Source organism: Sorex araneus, chromosome 5, assembly GCF_027595985.1.
Source record: "Sorex araneus isolate mSorAra2 chromosome 5, mSorAra2.pri, whole genome shotgun sequence".
Classification (NCBI taxonomy): domain Eukaryota; kingdom Metazoa; phylum Chordata; class Mammalia; order Eulipotyphla; family Soricidae; genus Sorex; species Sorex araneus.
In genome coordinates, this window is record NC_073306.1 from 2579014 (window position 1) to 2603800 (window position 24787).

General features: G+C 66.2%; 1 protein-coding gene across 2 annotated transcripts in view; it reads left to right on the plus strand.

Annotated features, from left to right (window-relative positions):
• Nucleotides 1-24787, plus strand: part of CAMTA1 (calmodulin binding transcription activator 1) — a 497436-nt gene that overhangs the window by 436257 nt on the left and 36392 nt on the right. For both annotated transcript variants that reach the window (XM_055137552.1, XM_055137555.1), the window contains exons 10-11: nt 3073-3199; nt 6793-6927. In XM_055137552.1, coding sequence (XP_054993527.1) covers nt 3073-3199; nt 6793-6927 — 262 coding nt within the window. The remainder of the gene's footprint in view (nt 1-3072; nt 3200-6792; nt 6928-24787) is intronic.

A 24787-nucleotide genomic window follows, 5' to 3' on the forward strand; every position in this document is an offset into this window, starting at 1 on the left:
CTCCCAAGAGACCCACCTCTCACGGGACTGTCCGGGCCACGAAGAGACCCCACAGAGACCCCTCCTGACCCGGGTCAGCGGCAGCTGGACAGAGGCACAGTTTGGGCTGTGTCTCTGAGCCAGTGTCAGCCTCTCTGTCCGCTTGGTCCCCCGAAGAGACTGGCCGGTGTCCCGGGGCCCCCATGGGCCAGTCCTGGCCGTGATGTACCTCAGTTTCCCCACATAAACATGGAGGTCAAGGCACAGATCGGGCCAGGCGGGGGTCCCGCCTGAGGCAAGCCTCCCCTTCCCTCCGTCCCCGCTGAGCCCAGGGCGCCTTGGGGTCTCGCCCCGTGGTGGTGTGGCCTGCACCCCTCCCTCTGCGGGGGAGCGCCCACCTGCCCGTGGCCACGCCGAGTAGCCGGTGCCGGTTAAGGGTTCGGCTCTGTCCCTCCCCCCAGGGGGACGCTGCCAGGCGCTGCCCCCACCCCTGCTCCCCGAGGGTGAGGAGAGGGGCCAGGAGGCGGGGCCGGGCCGGGGACCCTCCAAAGCCTGGTTCTCGGGGCTCAGAATCTGCAGTGGGAGGCGGCAGGGTGGCCCCGAGACCAGGGGGCCGTCCCGGCAGCTGTGCGAGCCGGGTGGGGGCCGCCCCCCCACCCCTAAACCGTTCCTGGAGGAGGGCGTGGGTGCGGCCGCCGGCCACGCGGGGGCAGCATGGGAACGGGAGAGGAGGGAGCTGCCCGCTGGCTTCCAGAGGCTTCCAGCCCGGGAAACAAAAGCAGCCGGGCTTGGGGGGGGGGGGCGCACCGCGGAGGGCCCGCACTGGCACCCGCTGCCCCCAGCACAGGCGGACGGCGCCCCCGGCCCCTCCCCCTGCGGGTGAGGCCCAGCCAGCAGTGCTTGGCGCAGCCAGCTCAGAGACCCCGGGTGCCAGACGCCCCCTTTGCAGAGGTGGGGGGTCCCCGCAGCATTCCTTCCCAGGCCTCTTGCAAGGGGGCCCGGGCTGCCTCTTCAGGTCTGGCGGTAGCAAGTCACACTCAGACATAGCACACACACACACACACACACACACGCACGAGACATGTGTCCACACGTCTGTTCATGCATGCACATACATGCACACACCATACAGGCACACAGACATAGACACACATGTGCAGACACATTCACAGACATATACAGATATGCATTCACATAGACACACACTCACATAGGTGTATGCATACACGCACACGGAGGCACACACATACATAGGTTCAGGCATACATACATGCACCATACAGGCACTTTCACACAGACATACATGCTCGCATAGACACATATATGCTCGCATATACATCAGAACATACATAAACACACAAGCACTTGCCTGTACTCACACGTACACTCCCACAGGTACATACATACATGTACCCACACAGACACAGGCGCACGTACGCACACACTCGGGCACACCTGCACACGCAGACACAGACAGACAGGCACACCCAGGGGGGCCCGGCTCTGCCCGGGGCCCTCGGGAACCCGGGTTCGGGCTGGCAGCTGGCGGGGCAGAGACCCGAGGTGGCGTTGTGCCCGCGGCCCGCAGAGCGCCGCCTGCCAGCCTCACCCAGGCGCCTGCGTCACAGCCCACTCCAGCCCTGCAGGCGTTGCCATGGGAACCGTGCCCGGGCTGCTGCAGTGCTGCGGCGTTTCCATGGAGACGCTCTGAGGTGTTCCCGGTCCTGCAGCGCCTTGTTCCCCAGAAGCCGCCCCTCCCCCACTCCCGCCGCTGGGCCTGGGCCCTCGGCCAGCCTCGCCCGTCCCCCCAGCACCAGCGGGCCATGCTGCCCGCTGCACAGCCCGCCCCCATGCCGTCCCCTAGGGCCACGGGCACCAGGAGGGGCCCCCGGGGTCGAGAGGCCGCAGCCTGCCCTGGCCCCAGGCACAGCGACGGGCGGGCATGGGCTGCGTCCTCACCAGGTCGGCGCTGGCTGACCCCCACGGGCCGGGGACAGCGGCCAGCCGGGGCGCTCCAGAAACAGCCCCTCCTGCTGCCGTGCCCAGGGCAGGGAGGGCATGGGGCCGGGGCTGGCCAGCAGGGGCGGGGGTGCCGAGCCCAGCCCCTCGTCGTTCTCCAGCTCCCTACCTGTGCTGGGAGAGGGGGAGACGGGACCCCCAGAGAGAGAGGGGACACAGGGACGGGACCCCCAGAGAGAGAGGGGACACGGGGACGGGAGCCCCCCAGAGAGAGAGGGGACAGGGGGACGGGACGGGAGCCCCCCAGAGAGAGAGGGGACACAGGGACGGGACCCCCAGAGAGAGAGGGGACACGGGGACAGGACCCCCAGAGAGAGAGGGACACGGGGACGGGACCCCCAGAGAGAGAGGGGACACGGGGACGGGAGCCCCCCAGAGAGAGAGGGGACACGGGGACGGGAGCCCCAGAGAGAGGGGACACGGGGACAGGAGCCCCCCAGAGAGAGAGGGGACACGGGCAAGGGAGCCCCCCAGAGAGAGAGGGGACAGGGGGACGGGACCCCCAGAGAGAGAGGGGACACGGCAAGGGAGCCCCTCAGAGAGAGAGGGGACACGGGGACGGGAGCCCCAGAAAGAGAGGGACATGGGGACGGGAGCCCCCCAGAGAGAGAGGGACATGGGGACGGGAGCCCCCCAGAGAGAGAGGGACATGGGGACGGGAGCCCCCAGAGAGAGAGAGGGGACATGGGGACGGGACCCCTTTCCCCCGCGGACGCCCCTGCCGGCTGCACAGCCCGTCCCTTTCCAAGTTTGCTCGCTGTGTCTGGGGCGGGGATGGGGGTCTCTGTCCTAGAGCTGAGCAAGAGCTTCTGCTTGAGGCCTGGGGGGGCGCTGCAGCCCCTCCTGGCTCTGAGCCCCCCTGTGCCACCTGTGGGGGCCTTGAGCACGTGGCCCCCAGCTGGTGGACGCCCGCCCAGCCCTGTCCCACCTCGGGCCTCTCCCCCCTCGGCCTTCCTCGACCCTCCTTCCCTCTCCCGGCCCTCCCGCCCCACACGTCCTCCCGGGGACCCCTCCGGCCTGCTCGGGTCCTGGGGGGGTTGGGGTGGGCACTGCTGACTCGCGTCTCGTCCGCAGGGCGGAGTGAAGGTCCTGATCACGGGCCCCTGGCAGGAGGCGGGCAGCAACTACAGCTGCCTGTTCGACCACGCCTCGGTGCCCGCCTCCCTCATCCAGCCCGGGGTGCTGCGCTGCTACTGCCCAGGTGAGGGCCGGGCACCGTGGGGGGGGACGGGACGTGGCGGGCACTTGGAGAGCCGGGCCTGGCACCCGGGTGGCACCGGGACCGGTCGTGGCTGCTCAGGTGAGCCAGGGTGAAAGGTCAGCCCCGCCCCCGACACGAAGACACCTTCAGCCCTGCCACCCCAGTCACACACTGAAGTTGGGCAGGACCCCGGGGGGGCGCCCACGGCACGGGCTCCCGCCCTCTGCCCGCAGCTGCCCGCTGGGCCTGCACCTCCGGGCCGGCTGTGCATCCGCCAGCAGGACTAGAACTTTCTAGGCCTCCGTGTCCCGGGAAGTTCCACACTCCCCAGTGGCCGAGAAACAGGGTGTGTGCAGTGATCCCGGGGTGGGGGGCTCTGGCAGGGGCCTGGGGAGAGACAGGGCCGGGTCCCCGGGAAGAGCGGAGCTGACGTCTCGGCTGGGCGGCCCGTGTCCCTCGTGCTCTCCCTGTCCCGCACCCAGCATTCCCTCCCCCGGGTGGCCTGCCCGGACCCCCAGCGCAGGCTGGCTCCCCAGTGCGGCTCCCCGACTCACCCCACCCGAGGCGGGCAGGGCCCAGGGTAGCCTGGTGTCGTTCAGCTGCCCCCTGGTCAGCTGCAGCCTGGCCTGTACCTAGATGCCGCCTCGCTTGAGCCCAGTTATCCGGCCCTCCCAGGGACAGCCGCCCTGACCAGGAGCACCCGCTCACCCCTCAGCAGGCCCCAGACCAGCCGCTCCCTTGAGGTTGGCTGGGCCTCAGTTTCCCCACCCTTAAGCCCTTCAGCAGCGGCGTGAAGCGAGGGGAGTTTGCAAAGCGCCTGGCACACCTGCTTGGTTCTAGAAGTTTCCTGAGTGCACCCTGGGCTCCCCCTGGCCTGCGGGTGGCCAGGCTCACGGGCTGTAGTTTCTCCGGGTCCCGAGAACAGCTGGGCCCCAGGCTGGCGGAGTCCCCACTCGGGGCCCCTACACCCCACTGAGTCTCAGACGCAGGCTGCCGGCTCCGGCCCGGAGCGTTCCACGGCTCACTCAGGGCCAACACCTCTGACACCTTTTTAAGGCCCGGAGTGACATCGGGGAATGCTGGCGGGGGGCAGGGCTGGCCCCCGAACAAAGGCTGAGAGGCAGCCCCTCCCGGGGTACTGGTACTACCATCCTACCATCTCCCCAGGGCTCAGGAAGCTGCAGCTGAACTTGAAGACGCCCCTGAGCTGAGCCCACACGAGTCTGTCTGGGAAGGGCGGGAGGGGACAGGTCAGGGGGTAGGCCAGGGCCACCGGAAGCAGGGTTCTGTGCGTCCAGCCCCAAGCCCAGAGTGTCTGCCTGAGCAGAGCCGAAAGGGGGATGCACCCCAGCCCCGGGAGGACCCCAGCTCTCCCGGCCGTGCCCCTGCCCCGAGTGGACCCCAGCTCTCCCGCACCCCTCCCCGAGCGGACCCCCGCCCCGAGCCTGGGTGGACCCCCGCTCTCCCGGGCTGAGCCCCACCCGGCCCTCTGCAGCAGAGCAGGCCCGGGGGTTGGCAAGGCACGCCCGGTGGGGCACTGCGGGCCGGGCTCGGGCAGGGCCGCGGCTGGGAGGAGCCGGGAGCCCATGCCGGGACTTGGCTGGCGACAGGGCCCGCCAGATTCCCGAGAGGCCGCCCAAACGCAAAGAGGAAATTTGAAATGAAAACCAACGAAAGGGTATCGGGTGGCCGCGGCGTGCCAGCGCTGGCCTGGGCTGGGCGCGGAGAGGTGCTGGGGACAGGCCTGAGGCCAGAGGCAGTCCCACAACTGGGACACCGGCTTGTGGGACTGTCGCCAGGGGCCCAGGGCCGGGAGCGTTTCCCGCATATCCCATACAGGGTGGCTGGGAATGCGAGGGGCCTCGGCACGGCGTGCAGAGACCCCAGAGGAAGGACATAGGCCCTGCGGCAGGAAGTGCAAAGCCCCCAGGGCAGGAAGGTGGCAGGAAATGCAGAGACCCCACAAAGGAAGTGCTAGAACCCCATGCAGGAAATGCAGCAACCTCACACCAGAAATGCAAAGGCCCTGTGGCAGGGAGCGCAGAGACCCCATCCAGGGAGTCTAAGGACCGCATGGCAGGAAGTGCAGAGCCACACAGGAAGTGCACGGGCTCACTGCACGCAGAGCTTTGGGAAGCTGGGTGTTTAGAAAGACGGTGCGGGAAGGCGGGGGTGAACGTGTCCAGGCTGGAGGAGGTGGCAGGGACCCTCCATGTCTGCTCATGCCCAGTGACAGCAGGAAGTGGAGTGGAGTGTCACTCCGGCGGGAAGGGTCACTCGAGGGGAGTGACACGGGCTACAAGAAGGATCCGGGATGGGAGCACGGGGCGGGCCGGGGACTAACGGAGCAGAGAAGCCAAGACGCGGGCATGGGGCCACTGCCCCTGGCCTGAGGCAGGGCCCCCCAGGCCGTGCCCCCCCGCTGGCGTCTGGGAACAAATCTGGGGGGTCCTCAGCCAGAAGCCGACGGGCAGCACAGCCCCGGGGTCGGCGGTGGGAGAGGCGAGAGCAGAGGACCAGGACCGGGTGGGGAGGGGCAGGTGGCCGCCCTGGGGGAGGTGGCCCCGCCCCGCCCCCACTCCGGGAGGTGCCCAGGTGAGGGGTGCTGGGAGGGTGGAGGCTGGACCCCGGAGGCCTGGCCCGAGGCACTGCCCACGGCCCTTCCCGTGGGGAACCCGAGTGTAGTCGGAGCCTCGGGGGTGTCGGGTGTTGGGTGAGGCGCCCCCCAGCCTGTTGGCTCTGCGTGGGGCCACCAGCAGGGGGTCCCTGGACGGAGACAGCAGGTCACGGGACCCCGTTCCCTCGGGGAGGCAGCGGTTGGGACATCCACCCGTGCAGGGAAGCCGCCCTGGGACCGGCCCACTTGGCCTCCAGGTCTGGAAGCTTCTGAAGACCAGGAGCGACTGAGTAACTCGATCCCCCAGCTGGTCTGGCCGGGAAGCCAGCAGGGAAGGGCCTGGGCCCTGGCGTCCAGAGTTCCAGAAAAGCCGGGCCCAGGACACGTACCTCCGCCCTCCGGCACCCCCAGGCCAGGGCCAGCGGGGCAGGGCAGCCCGCAGCCCGCAGCCCACCCCGGCTCTGCAGGCCACAGCCCCCCCCCCGGGTCTCAGCAGGAGCCCCCGCGTGGAGTGGGACCCCGCGGGCAGCGGGGCGGGAGCTGGCCGGGTGTCCAGTCCCAGGGCTTGACGCCTGTCCCCCTCCTCCCTGGCCGCGTGTGGCACTGCAGGGACCCGACTGAAGTGCGTGCCCACGCCGGGGAGTCTGGCCTTCTAAAAATACACGGGATGCCACTGAGGGAGCCAGGAGAGGCCCGGAGGAAGCCGTGACACGGACAGAGGGGCCGGGAGAGGCGACACAGAGCAGGGCGGGAGGAGCCGGGCCCGGGGCGGGGGAGGACACGGGGGCTGCCGGGAGCACAGAGGAAGGTGCGGCGGGAGCCGGCGGCCTCTGGGCCCAGAGAAGGTTCTGGAAACAGCAGCGCTGGGGTGTGGAGCCCTGGGGCCCGGGACCTGGAGCAGGGCGGTGGGGAGGGACTGAGTGCCCAGGGGCCACCCCCGTGCCACCCCCGCCTGACCGCGCTCCTCTGCTTCCAGCCCACGACACGGGCCTCGTGACCCTACAAGTTGCCTTCAACAACCAGATCATCTCCAACTCGGTGGTGTTCGAGTACAAGGCGCGGGCGCTGCCCACGCTCCCGTCGTCTCAGCATGACTGGCTGTCCCTGGACGGTAAGGGCCGCCTGGCGCCCGGCGGGCCGTGTGGGAGACGGGAGGGCGGGAAGGCCAGGTCTCAGGGGGTCTCGCCTGAGGTGGGCTCTCCTAGACACTGTGTCTGAGCATGTGTGACGGCGGAATCTCAGCCTCCCTCAAGGACGCCCCGCCCTGCCGCCCCAGCCTCTGTCACTGATGTGTCCGGGGAGGGCTGCCCCTGGCCGGGTGTCCAGTCCCAGGGCTTGACGCCTGTGGCTTCACCTCGCGCGTGCCCGGGGCTGTGGGCTGGGGGTGGGGTGGGCGGCTGGTGTGTGCTCAGAGCACGGCAGGCAGCGGGATGCTGGCAGGGCCAGGCTGGCAGGGGCACCTCCCCGGCCAGGGCGAGCTGAGCGTCTGGAACCGAGAAGGGCCGGTGCCCAGGACTCTGGTTTCAGCTGGGCAGCAGAGGCCCCAGCTTTCCTCGACTGACCAGGGAGGACAGAAGGACGTGGGGCTCTGTGACAGGGCCGTGGGCTGTGCCCGGGCTGTGTGCGTGTGTGCGTGTGTGTGTGTGTGTCTGTCTGTCTGCCTGTCTGTCTCTCTGTGGCTTTGCAGCATACACCCCCGGTCCTCAGGGGGGGACATCGGGCTTCCCGCGCTGGACCCCGCCCCCAGCAGCCTCTTCGGGAGTGGGGGGCGGGGCGCAGAGCCCCGGGTGGGCAGGAGCTGGGCTGAGCGGGGGCCGTGCGCAGACGCGGGGGCGGGGGCGCGTCTGGAGCCTTGTGTTGGGGGGGCGCTCGGCCGGGCCTCTCCCCGCGGTCCCCCTGCGGGCGGGGCGGGGCGGGGCGGGCAGGGGCGCGGGGACTGCGGCGCCGCAAACTGGGGCGCGGCGGCGGCGCGGGCACGGCGCGCGCAGCTGCATTGCAGGGGCCCCTGCGGAGGGGAGCGCGCTCGCCCGGGAACCGGGTCCCGCGGGCCGCGCCCGGCGCTCAGCGGCCCCCGATCTCGGCGGGGCGCAGCCTGGAGGTGGGGAGGGGGCCGGCAGCCCCGCCCCCACGCGGCGCGCGCCGTCCTGGAGCGCTCAGGAAGGCTGCGGGGAGGCGGCGACCCTCCTGACGTCACGTCACAGGGCAGCAGCCTCCTAGGGAAGGAAAGGAACGGCAGGGAGCCGAGGGGTGGGGGCGGGGCTGTCTCTGGCCGAACACTCCAGGAACCCCCTCACCAGTGCTCCCCCAAGGGCCCAGATTTAGCATGTGCCCCCCCCGACATTTGCAGGGGGTCTGCGGTGCATCTGGGGACACAGGGGGCGTCTCCCAGGCCAGACAAGGTTCCCCTGGAGACTGTGGGGGGAGACGCTGGTGCGTGTCGCGGCAGCCTGTCCTGGCCCCGCAGCCCCGCCCTCCGTCTGCAGCCGGGGAGAGTCCTCCCAGCAGTCAGGGCTCGGGCGCGCTCACAGCTGGTCCCCGCCAGTGCTGGACACAGGGTCACGGCGGGGGGCTGGAGGCCCGGGGCGCTTGTCAGGGGCCCCTCCTGTCCCCGGAAACCGTCTGGTCTTCCCTGGCTGGGGTGAGGTCAGAGCCCCGGGGCACCCCGCCCCACCCTGCAAGCCCCCGGCAGTGGACCCTGGCAGGACTTAGGCTGGACCCCCAGGTCAGGCAGGGCGAGACCCCTGCCCTGCCCCAGGTGGGGCACCAGCAGGGCCTGGAGCGGCCCCCGACCCCGGGCAGGGCCCCGACTCCCTCTCTGTGTCTGATCCCCACCCGTGGCCCCGGAGGGGAGAAGCAGGATCCATCTCCACGTCCTGCCTGAGCTGTGGCCTGGCTGTCCGGGCGAGGGGGGACGCCCCTCTGGGCGCCCCACTCCCGAGAGCATGCACACACAGGCACACCCCTGTACACGTGCACATATGTGTGGCACACACACGCATGCACACATGCACACTCACCCCTGCAAGCTGCCTCCCTGCTCTGTGGCCGGCCCTGGTCGCACGGGCGCCTGGAGCCCGCCCAGGCAGGAAGAGGCCATTCGGAGCCCCTGGGGCTGCTTCTTTCTAGCCTGACCCCTCCGGCCCGAGCCTCCGGCCCACTTGGTCAGGGGCCCACCCCGCTGGCTGATGAAGGGTGAAGGGTGAGGCAGGAGGGCAAAATTCAGGCTCTCTGGGTGTAGATGAGGTCCCTCTAAGCCCTCCGGGTGTAGACGAGGTCCCTCTGAACTCCCCAGATGTAGATGAGGTCCCTCTGAGCTCCCCGGGTGTAGACTGAGCCCTCCGGGTGTAGACAAGGTCCCTCTGAGCTCCCCGGGTGTAGACTGAGCCCTCCGGGTGTAGACAAGGTCCCTCTGAGCTCCCCGGGTGTAGACTGAGCCCTCCGGGTGTAGACAAGGTCTCTCTGAGCTCCCCGGGTGTAGACTGAGCCCTCCGGGTGTAGACGAAGTCCCTCTGAGCCCTCCAGGTGTAGATGAGGTCCCTCTGAGCTCCCCGGGTCTACATGAGGTCCCTCTGAGCTCCCCGGGTGTAGACTGAGCCCTCCGGGTGTATACGAGGTCCCTCTGAGCCCCCGTGTGTAGATGAGGTGCCTCCGAGCCGACCCGGCCTGTGTGGTGCACTGCCCGGAAGAAGCATCAGCCTGAGACCCTTCGGGCAGCCGTGGGACGGGCTGCGGGTCCCAGGGATGCAGGTCGGGCCCGTGTTGCCCGGCTCTGTCCCGTGTCTGTCTCGAGGGGCGGGCGGGGTGCCGACCTCTCCTCCCCCAGCCCTGCCTTCTGGAGCTGTTGGAGGGCCCCCCGCCCCGTGGAATCCCGACTCAAGCCCACAGGGTGGCTGGCTGGCCCCTGTGGCGTCCACTTCCTGGCCTCCCGGGGTGGCGGCTCAAGTGCACCCCAAACCCACCCCCTTTTCCCGAGTCACCTCCCGCCCTCTGGCCCGAAAGCCGAAGGAGCCGTGGCCCCCTGTAGCCCCCAGCTGGGCTCAGCCTCGGGACCCCTTCCTTTCCCTCGTGTGTAAGAGCTGCAGCCTGGGGGTGCAGCCCAGGGCCCCCCAGTCTGAGCCAGCCCCCCTGAGTCATGTGGGTGGGGAGATCACCCGGGGTCTCGGAGGTCCCCCTGCAGCTGCCGTGTGGGGGTGCGGATCTGGGGTCCCTTCAACCCAGGGCAGCTGTACGGGGGGGCCGGTGCTGGGCTCCGGGCTGGCCAGCCGCAGGGCAGACAAGGGGGCCATAGGGAATGGGGGACCGGTTTCCACGTGCCGGGGCTGGGGCTGTGCCACGGGGACGGTGAGGCCTGGGGCTTCGGGGGTCGTCGGGGGCCGCCGGGAGCTGGTCCGGGGCCCCGATGTTGCTTTCAGGCGTGTAGGCGGCCGTGTGGCTCTGTTCGACACAGGTGGGGCGTTGGCAGCGGGGAGTGAGGGGGGACCCCACGCCGCCGAGGACACTGACCTCCTCTCCCGTGGACAGCTGCCCGGGAGGCGCCCGAGACGGGCCAGCACGTCCTCCCTGGCGGCTGACCGGACTCCTGGCGCTGTGCTCTGGGCTCACGCCTGGCGGGCTCAGGGGACCGTCTGGGTGCCGGGGACACACCCAGGCCGCCGTGTGCATGGCAGGTGCCCTCGGTGGCTCTCTGGCGCTGGCTGTGGGCTCCTTCTCGTCTCCCCGCCCCCCTTCTGGAACCTTCTGTCACAGTCTCAGGGGAACTCGGTCCCCTCTCAGCCCCTTCTCCGTCCCGGAACCACCCAGCTCGGATTTCTTGCGGGGAGAGAGAGAGCCCAGGGGGACACCGGGCAGGGTCTCTGGTCGCCCTCAGTGCCTCCAGCCACCACCAGCCCGAGGCGGACAGTCCCCCGAAGGCTTCCGGGCTGTCCTTGCGTGCGCCCCACGCCCTGTGTCTCTCCTGGGGCGCGCTGGCTGCTCTGCCCCCTCTGCCGCCACGTGGCCGCAGCAGTGCGAGCCCCCGCCTCCCACAGGAAGTGGAGGGGCTGGGGGCGGGCAGGGGCTGGGGGCTGGGGGCACGGGCGCCTTGTGCACGGTCAGAGGGGCCACGGTGCTCTCGGGAAAGGCGTTGCGGCAGAGGAAGGCGGGAGCAGGCCGGTGGTGAAGGAGGGGAGGAGCCTGGGCAGGGGCGGTGGGCGAGAAGCCCACCCACCCACCCGGGCAGGACGCTGGGATTCGGTCTTGGCCGCCACAGGCTCTGAGCACCCAGTTTCCAAGGCCACGTCTGCTGTGTGGGAGGCAAGTTGCATCCACCGCCTCCAGGAAGACCCCCTAGTGTGCCGCCTCCAGGAGGACCCCCCGGTGTGCTCTCCAGTGGGGGACAGTGGGAGCCGGCTGGTGGGCTCGGCATGGAGGGCGCCAGGGCAGGAGATTGCTCTTGGCCAAGTTACAGCTGGTCACTGAGGCACAGAAACCCGTTAAGCCAAGGCGAGGCCCGGCAGAGGGAGAATTTCTTTTCTTTACTGGTGTTTGGGCCATGCTTGGCTCAGAGGTTACTCCCGACTCGGTGCTCTGCTGCTGCCCCGGAGACCACAGGGGGTGCTGGGCGTTGAGCCCAGGGCCAGGCAGGCACGGCGGCGCCCTTCCCGCTGTCCTGTTGTTCCGACTTTCTGTGGGCGTGTGGCTGGAATTTTAAGTCCAGGGTCTGAAAGGGCGGGGAAGAGTCGGAGGTCACGGGCTGGCCCAGCAGCAGGACAGACGCCGCTGCTGGCCCTGGGGCTGCCCAGGTGGCCCCGGAGGACAATGTCCTGGTCACCAGCAGCGCTGGGCACAGCCTGACCTCCTGCCCCGAGTGTGACTCTCGAGATGGCGAGAGGGTGAGTGTGGACTGCCCCGGGGGGCAGAATCGGAGCTGGCAAGAGATGGAGACGGAGTAGCCCAAAGGGCTGGGGTGCGGGCTTGGCGGGCGGCCAGGCGCAATCCCCAAGAAGTGTTGGAAGTGGCCCCTGAGCACTGGGTTGGGAGTCTATGGAGCATGATTGGATGTGGAGAGAGAGAGAGAGGAAAGAGGCAGGGAGAGAGGGGAGAGAGAGGGAAGGAGGAGAGAGAGTAGGGGAGGGAGAGAGAGGGAAAGAGAGGAGAGAGACGGGGATAGAGGAAGGGAGGGAGGAGGGAAAGGGAGAGGAGAGAGAAAGAAAGGAAGAGGGAGAGGAGGAGGGAGAAGGAGAGAGGGAGGAAGAGGGAGAGAGGGAAGGAGAGAGGAGAGGGCGAGGAGAGGGAGCGAGGCTGTTAGCTGGCTGCAGAGCCCAGAGAGCCTGGTGAGAGGCAGCAGTGGGGACCGGGGGTGGCAGGACCAAGGCTGAGCTGGGGACACTGCCCGTGGCCAGGCCTGCGGGCGGGGGGGGCGCGAGAGCCTCCAGATTGGCCCGTGCCAAGGGGGGCCTGAGTGCAGAGCCGCCCCCGCCAGCAGGCCGGGCACCCCTCTCTGCTCCGGCCATGCCATCTTGGTCCCCTTGTGCCCCAAGTGGGGAGCCCGCCCTCTGTGCGGTGGCCCGGGTGGAGCCCCCATAGCACAGCTGCTCGGTCCTGGGCCCAAGGGGCACCGGTACTGACTCTGAATGCCAAGGACAAACTCGCCACTGCTGCCCGCTGGGGTACAGAGCCGGAGTCTGTCCAGCGTGGGAACAAACTGACTTGCCTAGAATGCCATGCAGATGTCAGACCCCCTGCAGACGGCCCTCGGGCCCCCAGATATGAGCCAGCGCCCACACCAAGGCTGGGGTGCCCACTGCCTCCCGTGGTCCCCGGAAGCAGGTCCCAGCGTGCCCTGAGGCTGCACCCTCCCCCACCTGCCCAGGAGAGAACCAGCCCCCCCAAACACCAGGCAGCCGCGCCCCAGGTCCTGGTACCCCCAAAGGTCTGAAGTCAGCCCTGTGCCCCCCTAGACACTCTCCCTCCCCAGGCAGCGACCCCACAGCCCCCCCGGAAAATGTCACCCCAGGGGCCGGAGCGATAGGCCCGGCCTATCAGCGGGTAGGGCGTTTGCCTTGCACACGGCTGACCCGGGTTCGATCCCTGGCATTCCATATGGTCCCCCAAGCACTGCCCCAAGCACTGCCAGGAGTAATTTCTGAGTGCAAAGCCAGGAGTAACCCCTGAGCATTGCTGGGTGTGACCAAAAAAAATGTCACCCCAGACCACAAAAGGAACCACAGCAGCGCAGTGCAGAACCCCGCACGGGGGCAGGGGGGTGCAGACTGTGGTCCGAGTAACAGCCTCCTGGGTGGTCGCTCAAGGATGGTCTCTCCCTGCAAGCGGATCTGAGAGCAGGACCGAGCAAACTGCAGACAGAAGCGGTAGGACTGTGAAAAGCCGCGGGAGCAGAATGGGAGACTCGGGAAGCCTTCGGCAGAGGGCAGCTGCCGGGGACAGTGTCAGGGCTCCTAGGTGAGGACCAGAAAACCTCAGGCAGCAGCAGAAGATCAAAAAAAAGACTCAAAATGAGCAGGGACTGGGAAGATAGCGCGGCGGGAAGGGCGGACGCCTTGCATGCAGCTGGCCCAGGTTCGTTCCCCTCAGCCCCCAGGACCCCCCAAGCACCACCAGAAGTGACTCCTGAGTGCAGAGCCAGGAGGAACTCCTGAGCATTGCCGAGTATGGATCAAAAAAAAATTAATAATAAACAAACGGTTGGAAAGAACTTTGGGATGCAATAAAGAGGAACGGCATAAGAATCGTCGGGACCGGGGCTGGAGAGATAGCACAGCGGGTAGGGCGTTTGCCTTGCACGCGGCCGACCCGGGTTCAAATCCCAGCATGCCATATGGTTCCCTGAGCACGGCCAGGTGTAATTCCTGAGTGTAGAGCCAGGAGTAACCCCTGTGCATCGCCAGGTGTGACCCAAAAAGCAAAAAAAAAAAAAAGAATCATCGGGACCCCAGAGGCCAGAAAGGCAGCCCTGACGAAGAAGCCACGGTCTGAGCCATCACTGCTGAGAAGTTCCCAGAGGGGAAGAGCACGTGGTCCCAGATCCAGGAGGCCTGAGAGGGGCCAGCTAAAAGAACTCCAAAGAAAATGCTCCAAGATGCATCCTAATCAGAATGACGAAGACCATGGGTAGAATACGAAAAGCAGCAAGATCAGAGGAGGGAGACACAGACAGAGAAGCGTCCTGAAGACTTACAGCAGGTTTGCCGGCAAAACCTGCTGGCCCAAAGACAGGGATGGGATATAGCGAAAAACAAAACAAAAAAACAAAACCGAAAAAAAGAAAAGTGAAATGAATGCCTTGCCAAGAATGCTTTCCCCAGCCGGATGCTCATGCAGATTTGAAGGAAGAATACCGCAACAGCTCAGGAACTTCACAGACCCCAAAACCAACTTGACAAGAACTCCAAGGGCGACTTGAAGACCAGGGCGTCCCGCAGACATGCCAGCCCCTGACACATGCCTGCAAGAGTCGGGGTGCCCGTAAGGGGACCTGACACTTCATCAGCAAGTAGGTGGGTCTGGGGCAGACGCGGCGGGGAGGGCCTCTCTGCGAGAGGCTGACCCAGGTTGAGTTCCCGGCGCCCCACATGGTCCCCGAGAGACACCAGGAGTGACCCCGGAGTGCAGAGCCAGGAGGAAGGCCTGGGTCCTGCTGACGTGGCCCCCAAATAAAGAAGGTCATGGGCTGGGTTCTGGCGTTACCCCACCCTCCAGCCCCCAGGGGGAGAGGCCCCTCCCCCCCCAGCTGGGCCCCACAGCCTCTGCACCTCAAAATAGGCACGTTCCCGAGGCCTTCGGAGTGGAGGCGGCCTGGACTCTGCCTCGGGACAGAGCAGCACCCACGTCCCGCGTCACCGAGGGTCAGCGGGCCTGGCCTCACGTACCCACCCACCCGGGAACAGAGGACCCTTCCCACGGGACATCCCTGAGGACAGCCCTTTGCCCCCTCGTCCCGTCGTCTCCTCCTGGAAAGAACCTCCCTGAGCAGGAGCGGGAAACCCCCCAGCCCAGGCCACGGTGGGGGGGCACGCATCTCCAGCCTCTGTCCCTGACGGAGCAGGCACAGGGCCGTGGCCATGTGGGGGGTGACCAACATCCACGGTGGCCGCTGGGGCTGAGAGGGCCCCCAGGTCCCTTCCCACGGTCACACCCACAAGGCAGGGCCAGGAGCCCCAGCAGCTGGCGCTTTAGCCCCACCTCCCCCGCGGGTGTCAGGGGCGGGGCCTGAGAGGCGCCCAGGAGCTCCTGGGGGAGGGAAGCCGGGCCCTGACCCTCCAGGTCCCCACAGCTGCTTCCCACACTGGGCCTTCACGCGTGCTGTGCAGACCCCACCCGTGCCACCCCCGCACAGGGCGGGCGGTCTGTGCCTGCTTTTCTCTCCCTCGGGGGGTCTTTCTTCTAGAAGCTTATTCACCAGCATCCGGGGAGGGGCGGGGGGCCACTACATGCTGGAGTCCAACAAATGTTCAAACCGGAGGCGTGCCCCGCGCACCCCACATCCCCGGAGAGCCCCGGGCCGCCCCCCACGGGGTGGGGAGAACATGCCAGCAGGAGGGAGCTCGGGGCGAGGGGCTGAGGAAAGGGACCATTGTCACTCTGTCACTGTGTCACTGTGAGGGCCCGTCAGACCCAGCAGGGGGACACACAGCCTTTCTCCCGGGTCCCAGGAAGCCGCTGCGGGGTCAGAGGCAGTGAGTCAGACCTGCCTTTCCGGACTCGGCTGGGAGCACTGGGGGAAAGAGCCCCAGGGGATGAGGGTGGAGCACTTTACCCCCATTAGAAGGCCTCGGGGTCTGAGAACAAGGGCCGGTCAAGGACAGCCATAGGCGAGATCCGTGCAGTGACCGGTGGCTTAGAGGTGGGAAACTCATACCTAACGGGCAGGTGGACAGGTGGACAGGTGGGCGGGTGGACGGTGGACAGTACGGAGGGACGTGTGTGGGTGGATGAACGGGTGAGTGGACGGATGGACGGAGGGTGAGGTGGACAGTGAGTGGGTGGGTGACTGGATGGTGGACAGTGGGTGGACAGGCGAGTGATGGACGGGTAGAGGGACGGGCAGTGAATGGGTGGCTGGTGTATGAATATACAGGTGAGTGGGCGGGTGGGTGGATTCATAGAGGATGGACAGGTAGATGGGTGGGTAGTGGGTGGATGAACGATGGATATCGCTGGATGGCAGGTAGCAGGATCGGCTGTGAAACCTGTCCATCCCTGTGGACAGACGCAGCCTGACCGTGCCAGCCACGCCCCTGGCCACGCACTCCACGCTACGCCCAGTGGAGGCCTCTGTGCCCCCCTGCCGGGGCAGGCAGTGTGGAGGAGCAGCCTGGTGGGGCCACCTGCCACCACCGGGTCCCCGGTGCCCACACTCTGCCTGGCCCCAGCTTGGCTGGCAGGCCCGCCCGGGCCGGGACGTGTGAACCAGCTGGTGTGATATTGCTCGGGGCAGGGGGGCTTATGGGGCAGAATCCCTGAGGCCCCTGAGAGGAAACTGTCCCAAGGACCCACCGCAGTCTCCAGGCATGGCCCCGAGAGCAGGTGGCCACGGGGACACCCCCTTCTGCCCCCCGCCCCCCGCTGCCAGCCCAGGGGCCCAAGCCAAGCTGAGGGCCTCGCGTCCCAGAAGGACCAGAGACACCACAGGAAGGGCCACCCATGTCACACAGGGTCACATGTGCCACACAGGTGGCTGCAGGCAGGGTCTGACCCAGGGCTCCCACGGGCAGGACACTGGACAGGGCACCAGTGTACACCGGTGTCCCTTGGGGGGCCCTGCGCTGGCACAAGACGGTGCCCACCTGGCTGACCGGACACCCAAAGGCCTCCCATTGGGCCCATCAGCCGCCACTCAGGGGCTGCTGCTGGAGGTGGGGGAGGCAAAGGGGGACCCCCCACCCCAGCCGGGTAGATTCTTCACGGCACGGAACTCGCTCCACTGCCTGCTCTGTCTCCCCGTGTCTCGGCTGCCTCCCGTTGCTGTGGGGTGGGGGTGTCTGCCCCCGTCCCCGGCTGGGTGCACCCAAGTTTGCTGCTTGGTTCCAGCTCTGGGGATCACCTTGGCTGGGGCAGCTGTTTGGGGTTGAACTCACAGCTTCAAGTGTACTGTGTGGACACGGAACCACGAGTGTCAAGTGTACTGTGTAAACACGTAACCACAAGCCACCCTACAGGGTCCCCCATCTCCCTGTCCAAGCCTGGAGGGGCACACAGTTGTATCCTGTGTATACAGTATACAGTTATACCGCATACAGCATAGTTACACTGTATATAGTATATAGTTACACTGCGTACAGTATAGTTACACTGTATACAGTATAGTTACACTGTATATGGTCGGTTTTGCTCTTTGCATTTTGTTTGGGGGCCACACCCGGCAGTGTGCAGAGGTGACTCCTGGCTCTGTGCTCAGGGCCACTCCTGAGGGTGCCTGGGGGACCAGATGGGGTTTCAGGGATGGAATCCGGTTGGCCGTTTGCAAGGCCAGTGCCCTCCCCACGGGGCTGTCCCTCGGCCCCTGCTCTTGTTCTGGAAGTGTCGCCCACACCCGAGTCTCGATCAGCCTGGCGACTCTTGGGGGCCGCAGACGCATCTTACTGTGATGGATAGGTGGGGGAGCCCTTTGTCTCCAGCTGGGAATTCCGGGCACAGCTCCGGTCCCGGCCGAGGTGTGGAAGTGGCTGGGCTAGGGATCGGTTCACGGAAACGTGTAGACTGAATGAGAGCTGGTATTCCAACATTGTCCCCACCCTGGGGGGCGGGACATGGAGAGGGTGGGGTGCAGTAACCCGGATGCACCGGGGGTTGGGGGCATTTGCTTTGCTGCTCGTGTAAAGATTGTGGGTTTCTCGGAGGTGCTGGGATCTCTTCTCCGCAGCGACTGTCCGGGAGGGGCAGGCAGCTCAGGGCTCCTCTTGCTGCTGGTCGCCTCTTACACTGTGCCCTTGGCTTTGGGCTCGGGACTTCCTCCTGGCTCGAGCTCAGGGATGGCGGCTGGTTTGTGGGGAATCGAACTCGGGCCAGCTGCGAGTAAGGCAAGTGCCCTGGCCCTGTGCCCTGGCCCCGGCCCCTGGGTGCCCTGCGGTGTCACCATCCTTTCCCGCTGCCTCTTCTCTCCTCCCGCCCGCCCGCAGGGCCCCATGAGCTGCTGAGGCCTAGACGCAGCTCCATTTCAGGGCACCCTCTTCCCCCTCTTTCATTTTCTTTCTCTCCTCCCTTCTTTCTTTGGATCTTGGGCCACACCAGGGGCGACTCCCAGCTTGGGGTCGCTCCCAGCAGTTCTCAGGAAGCTATGCAGTGCCAGGCCAGGGGTGGATCAAACCTGGGCCTCTCGCCTGCAAAGCCTGTGTTCTGCCCACTGAGCCATCTCTCTGGCCCCAGCCTCTCCTCAACCTCCCTCAACCCCTGCCGTGCCCCTTTTCTCCCCCTCAGATGCTGGCACTGGACCCCAGAACCCCAGAACCCTCATCCTGCTCTCCTCTCTTCCCCTCAGTGCTGGTGGGAAAAGATCTGACCTCAGGGGGATGCTGGGGGTTGAGGTCAGGTGGGGGAAGGGCGTCGCTGTCCATGCTGTGGAGGTGCAGGGTTTGCTAAGACAGGGAATGCCCGGCTCTAAGCCTCTTTGCCCGTGGTGTTTCTCATTATTATAACCTGGGGGGGGATGGGAAGTAGGGCTGGAGCGATAGCACAGCGGGGAAGGGCATTTGCCTTGCACGCGGCCGACCCAGGTTCAATTCCTCCGTCCCTCTCGGAGAGCCCGGCAAGCTACCCAGAGTGTCTCGCCCGCACGGCGGAGCCTGGCAAGCTCCCCGTGGCGTATTCAAAATGCCAAAAACAGTCACAAGTCTCACAATGGAGACGTGACTGGTGCCCCCTCGAGCAAATTGATGGTAACGGGATGACAGTGACAGTGACAGTGATAGCCTGGGGGTGGGGAGAGGGGGCTTGGACCAGAGTGATTGTGAGTGGAGCCTTCCCAGGGTGGGGGCCAGGACCCCCCAGCACCACCCGCAGCTGTGACACATCCGAAGCCCCCGCCGCCACCCCCACCAGCTCACCCGGTGTCTGAACCTTCATTCACTCCTGGGGGGCAGCAGCTGAGCGGCTCTGAGCAGAGGGTGGTCCTGGCGCTGGGCCCCTCCCCCGCCACTGGTGCTGGGAGACCCCCCTCTGCCGTGGGGGTCCTGTGCTCGGCCCCCGGGTGGGAGAGTGAGGGGCCTGGCCTTGGTCCGCTTTTCCTGGAGAGCAGCAGGAAGCCAGAGCTGGGCCAGGCCTCAGGCCCCCGTTGTCCCCAAGCAGCCGTGAGCGTTGCTGCGGGCCAGAGGGCAGGTGGGGGGGGGTCCTGAAGGGGAGGGAGTGGCGTCTAGCACCTGAGGCGTCTGAAACTCCCCCAGAGATGCGGGGGGTGCGGTGGGCCCCAGGCGCCGTCTCTGCCTCCACACACCGGCCAGCCTGGACCCTGGCTTGAACCCGGTGACCGTGAGCAGCCCCCGAAGAAAGGAACCCTCTGCCCAGGTGCCCTTCAATGGGTAGCCAGTGCAGGGCAGTGGTCTGTTTTGTTGGGGTTACGGGGGTGCGGTGCTGAGGCTTGCAGAGCTACACCCAGTATTAGGGTTCTGCCAGGCCGGGGTCGGGACTCAGCCCCCCCCAAGCCTGTGGGGTCTCCCCGCCCCTCCCCAGCCGTCTGCCTGACCCCCGGACAATGCTTTCTGCTGTATCTGGGTGGAGACCCTGCCTCATTTCTCTTGCGTCAGATAAACACCATCGGATCGTACGGCAAACAGGGTGCTTGCCTTGCACAGGGCCGACCCAGGTTCGATCCCCAGCACCCCCCATGCCGACCCCTGAGCGCAGAGCACAGAGCAAGTCCCGAATACTGCCGGGTGTGGTCCGAAAAACAAAACCAAGAGAACAAGCTTTTGTCCCCCATCCTCGCACCCCCCCACCCCGTTACTGCACAAACACCCACCGACATCTGGGGCGGCAACGTCCTGCCCGGCCACATCCCGCCCATGCTACAGCCGGCTGAGCTCACGCCCGAGCCAGACCCCGGATCCCGGGGTCCCCACCGAAGGCGCTGGGCTGGTGGCTGGGCCGGAGCGCATGGGACATGCCCTGGGACAGCGACGGGGTTTCGATCCCCTTTGGTGGATTCTGAGGCCCGGGATTCCCACCAGGAGTCGGGGCCACCCCAGCACCTCCCGCCCAAGGACAAGCGTGGCTCAGCTGGGGGTGCTCGGGACTCCCCCAAGCCCACCTCTGCCCTGACTCGGCCAGCGCTGCAGAGACCCCGCCTGCGAGGGACCTCCCGGGGACCCCAGCTCAGGACGCTGCTCACTCCGGGGGCCCGTCGGGGGGCGTCATGTCAGTGGCCAGGGCCTCTCCCCGCCCTCCAGCAGCTGCCTCTGCCCCTGGGGGCTCGGGGGTCCCTGTCACAAGGCTCAGCACTGCCCCCCATCCTGTCTGCTCCCAGCAGCCTCCTGACAGGGACTGTGTGCCCCCGGCCTGCTGCCCACCCCAGGGGTGACCCGGGCAGCAAGGCTGGGCCAGTCCTGGCTGAGACCAGTGGCAGGGCCCAGCCTTGCCCTCCCGAATCCTCTCCGGGGTGTGGACTCGGGACGTGGAACAGCCCGTGGCAGGTGTTCCCCCGTGCCTACAAGCTCCCTTTCCTTCTTGTGTTTGACGCCTTGTCGAGACTTTACACCCCGCACAGCCTGCCCGGGTGGATGGACTGTCCACGACCCACCCCCGCATGCAGTCACCACCTACACGGAGGACAGTCTGACCCCCTTCCCCCTGCCCCACGCTGAACCTGCCAGCCACCGCACTTCTCCGTCTCCTGTCACCCCCCAACCCGGGGAAGCAGGGGTCCAGGGGGTGGGGTGGGGTGGGGGCGCGCTTCCCCGGCAGAGATACAGCCTGTGTTTGCCCAGGTCGCGCCAGCACTAGCTGTAACCTCTGAGCATTGCCAATTCCTCAGCGTGAACAAGGGTCCTGGGGTTACTCTACGACAAGCCTCGGGGAGACCGGCTCCAGGGGTTTCCGTTTCACGTGTCAGTGGATACAGGTTTGGGGGGTCTCCGGGTCCTCCCCAGAGCTTGCTGGGATGATGGGATAATCGCGCGTCGGAACTTCTCACAGGCTGAGTCTCGCGTGCTGCTTTGGAGAAGTGTCAAGTCAGATCAGGTCACTGAGAACAGGACAGTTTGGGGTGTCTGCCTCACCCCAGTCCCAGCAGCCATCAGGTGGTGCCCAGAGTTAACTCCTGAGTGCAGAGCCAGGAGTAACCCCTGGGTATCACAGGCCTGACCCCCAAACAAAACTAAACTAAAGGCCTTTTCTTCGTGGGGTGCCTCGGTTTTGAGCTCGTCAGATCCTGTTGCTTCTGTTCCAGAGACAGTCCCTTACACGATTGGAAATGTTTCCTGCCAAAGCGATTTGTCTCTTTCTTTTTTGAGGGGAGGCTGGGGGTGGGGCCACACCTGGTGGTACTCGGTGGAACAGCGGTGCCAGGGACAGAATCGGGGTGGGTCGCATACAAGGCAAGTGCCTGAAGCCCCTCTCCTGCCCTCTTTCACTTTCTGTGAGCACAAAAGTTTTAAGTTTGTGGGGGCTGGAGTGACAGCACAGCGGGGAGGGCGTTTGCCTTGCACGCAGCCGACCCGGGTTCAATTCCCAGCATCCCATATGGTCCCCTGAGCACCGCCAGGGGTAATTCCTGAGTGCAGAGCCAGGAGTGACCCCTGTGCATTGCCAGGTGTGACCCACAAAGCAAAAAAAAAAAAAAAAAAAACACCATAAAAAAAGTTTGCTTGCAGTCCAATCTACCTGTCTTCCTGGGCTGTTCGCACTTTTGAAACATCACCAGATCTAAGGATCTCAAGACGGACTGCCAGGGTCTTCAGGACCTCTGGGGCTCTTCCAGGCTGGTGACATGCTCACTTTAGCCTACGGAGCGAGACAATTCACCTCCTGTTACACACCACGTATCCCTCCTCTGTGGAATGGCTTTGCCATTTTGACTGGTTTTAAAAGACTCGTTTTAGGGGCTGGAGCAATAGCACAGCGGGTAGGGTGTTTGCCTTGCACATGGCCAACCCGGGTTCAATTCCCAGTATCCCATAGGGTCCCCTGAGCACCGCCAGGAGTAATGCTCACACCACCTGAGCATCTCCAGGGGTAATTCCTGAGTGCAGAGCCAGGAGTAACCTCTGTGCATCACTGGGTGTGATCCAAAAAGCCAGCAACAACAAAAAAGACTCATTTTATTTCCCGGTGCCTTAATACACCGTGAGTGCATGTCTGCCCTGACTTAGACTGCCACTTTGGAAGGCTGGAGCAGAACAGGTAGGGAGGGCGTTTGCCTTGCATGCAGCCAAGCCAGGTTTGATTCCTGCACCCTTGTGGTTCCCCGAACCAGCCGGGTGTCATTGCTCAGCTCAGTCCAGGAGTAAGCCCTGAAACCCGACCCCCCAAAATAAAGCAAAAAAAAAAAAGCCAATTGCTTCTTGGTTTGAGAAGAATATATTTTATGGAAAGTTGCTATTTGCAGAAACATTGGATTTTTTTTTTTTGTCTTTGGGTCATACCCGGTGATGCTCAGGAGTTATTCCTGGCACTATATTCAAGTATCACTCCTGGCATTGCTCAGGGGACCCTATGGGATGCTGGGGATTGAACCTGAGTCAGCTGCATGTGAGGCAAGCTGCTGTACCCCTCCCTCTATACTACCTTTCTGGCCCCAGCAGATGGGACTCTTGCGGCCCAGGTGAGATGAGGTTCCGCTGCAGGAACCGCCTGACGTTTAGTTCCCCTCTGGCGGCAGGTGCGGCGGGCAGGGCAGGCTCCACGGTCCCTGGTAACACGAGGTCTGGGACTGGCAGGATACAGCCGTCGTGATTGCTGGGCAGGGAGTAACCGAAGGCGCTGCGGGCTTCTGCCTGGAGCCGGCATGCAGACCCCATGCACCGGGGAAATGACAGCTACTAATAACTTATCTATGACATTGGCGACCAGGATTTTCCCAGCCTGTACAAATTAAAACCACCTGAGCTCAGGGGTCTTCATCACCGGAAACCCTCCTGTACAAATTCCTGGACTGTATTTGTTTCATTGTTGTTGTTGTTTTGGGGCCGCACCCGGTGATGCTCAGGGGTTACTCCTGGCTCGGTGCTCAGAGCATCACTCCTGGTCCTACGTGGTGCCAACGACTGAACAGGCAAGGCGAGTGTCTAAGCTCAGTGCTGTCTGTGCAGCCTGCTTCCGCCTCTGGACCGGGATGCTAGTCATCTGGGAGTGCGGGCGCTGGAGCTGTAAGGCGAACGCTGCCCCTCACGGGCCGACCTGCCCTCGGGTCTCTGCAGCTTATCGTCCGCTCAGCCCTCCCCCAGCCTTGGGCGCTGGGCTCTCAGAGCACCCAGCACGCTAGCAGTGCTCCTGTCCTCCAGCACCGAACACTGTCCCGGTCTGAAGGCATTAGTGCTCAACACACTTAGGGCCAGGCAGGGCCTGCCGGCCTCCACACCGTGCATTTTTACAGGGTGGAAGGGGCGTTCAGGTCACAGGCCGCTGGAGGGCTAGAGCGGTAATACAGCAGGGAGGGCGCTTGCCTTGCACACACGGCCAACCGGGGTTTCATCTCCGGCACCCCTTAGGGGGTCCCCCAGCACTGTCAGGAGCCATTCCTGAGACCAGAGCCGGAGTAACCCCCGAGTATCGCTGGGCAAAGGAGCTGGCTCACGGGGTATAACCACGCCTGGCACTGTAGGGCCGGAGTGTGCACCCTGGCACTCCCCAGCGCTTCTGACTTTGCCAGGGCAGGCTCGGAGCAGACCTGTGGCAGGGTCAGCCCCCTGGGGACATAGGAGGGGACCCAGCCTCACCAGGGGTGCCCTGGGCGTGGCCTCTACCAGCGTTTCGTGGTGGGTGGTACAGGGTTAAGGACTACAGAATTCGGTGGTGGTTTCGGGTGTGGCCTGGCTCGGAGCCAAACATCTCTACTTTTGAACTTTTCTGTTTTGTTTTTGTTGTGGGGTCCCACCTGGCGGTGTTCAGGGATCACTCCTGGAGGTGTTTGGGGGACCATTTGCGGCGCCCGGGATCAAAGGGGGTCCGTTTAGTGGCACACGAGGAAAGCGCGTAACCCCCTGTCCTGTCCCGGGCCCTTGAGCCTCTCTTTAACGGAGCTGATAGGAAAGAGCCAAGATCAGCTCTCCCGGCCCCATGAGAGCCTTTGCCAAGCTCCAGGCCCCGCGGTGGGGACGGGGCGACGAAGTAGGACACAGCGGCAGACCGAGGGAGGAGAGGGCGGCGTCCGCGGGAGAGGCTGAGGGGGGCGGTGTGCGCTCGGGAGGGCGCGGTGAAGGGACGGGACCCAGAAGCATCCGAGCCCCAGGCTGGAGCCAGAACTTCTGGGCCCCGGGCTTGCACGGAGGCCCTGGCACTCCGGCCGCGGAGGCCACGGCCCGCGCCGCTGGCTGGCACGGGGGGAGCCGGGGCGCTCCGGGAGCCGCGGGTGCGCGTGTCGGCGCCGACAGCCCGCCCTCCCCGCCGGGTCCCGTCGGCGCCGCGCCGCGCCCGCCCCGCCCGCGGCTGCATTGCGGGCGGCCGCGCAGACCCGACGGCACCGCGGACCGGGGCCGGGGGGTGCGGGGGGTGCGGGGGCGCGGCCGCCCGCGAGCGGGGGCCTCCGGGAGCCCGGGGTGGGGGGCGCGGGGCGGGGGCGGGGTGGGCGCGGGGGCGGGGGCCGCGCGGGGCCGTGCCCGCCGCCGTCCAGCCCGCCCGGCGCAGTTCCGGCGCAGTCCCCGCGCCCGGCGGCCCCGCGGCCCGCACCTGCCTCTGCCCGGCTCCGGGTGACGTGGCGGCGCGCGATTGGGCGGCGCGGGCCGCGGGGGCGGGGCCGGGCGGGTGAGCTCACCGGCGCGGCGCGCCATTGGCCGGCGCGGCGGCCCGGGGCCGTGGCGGGGAGCGCGGTACCCGGAGCCCCGAGT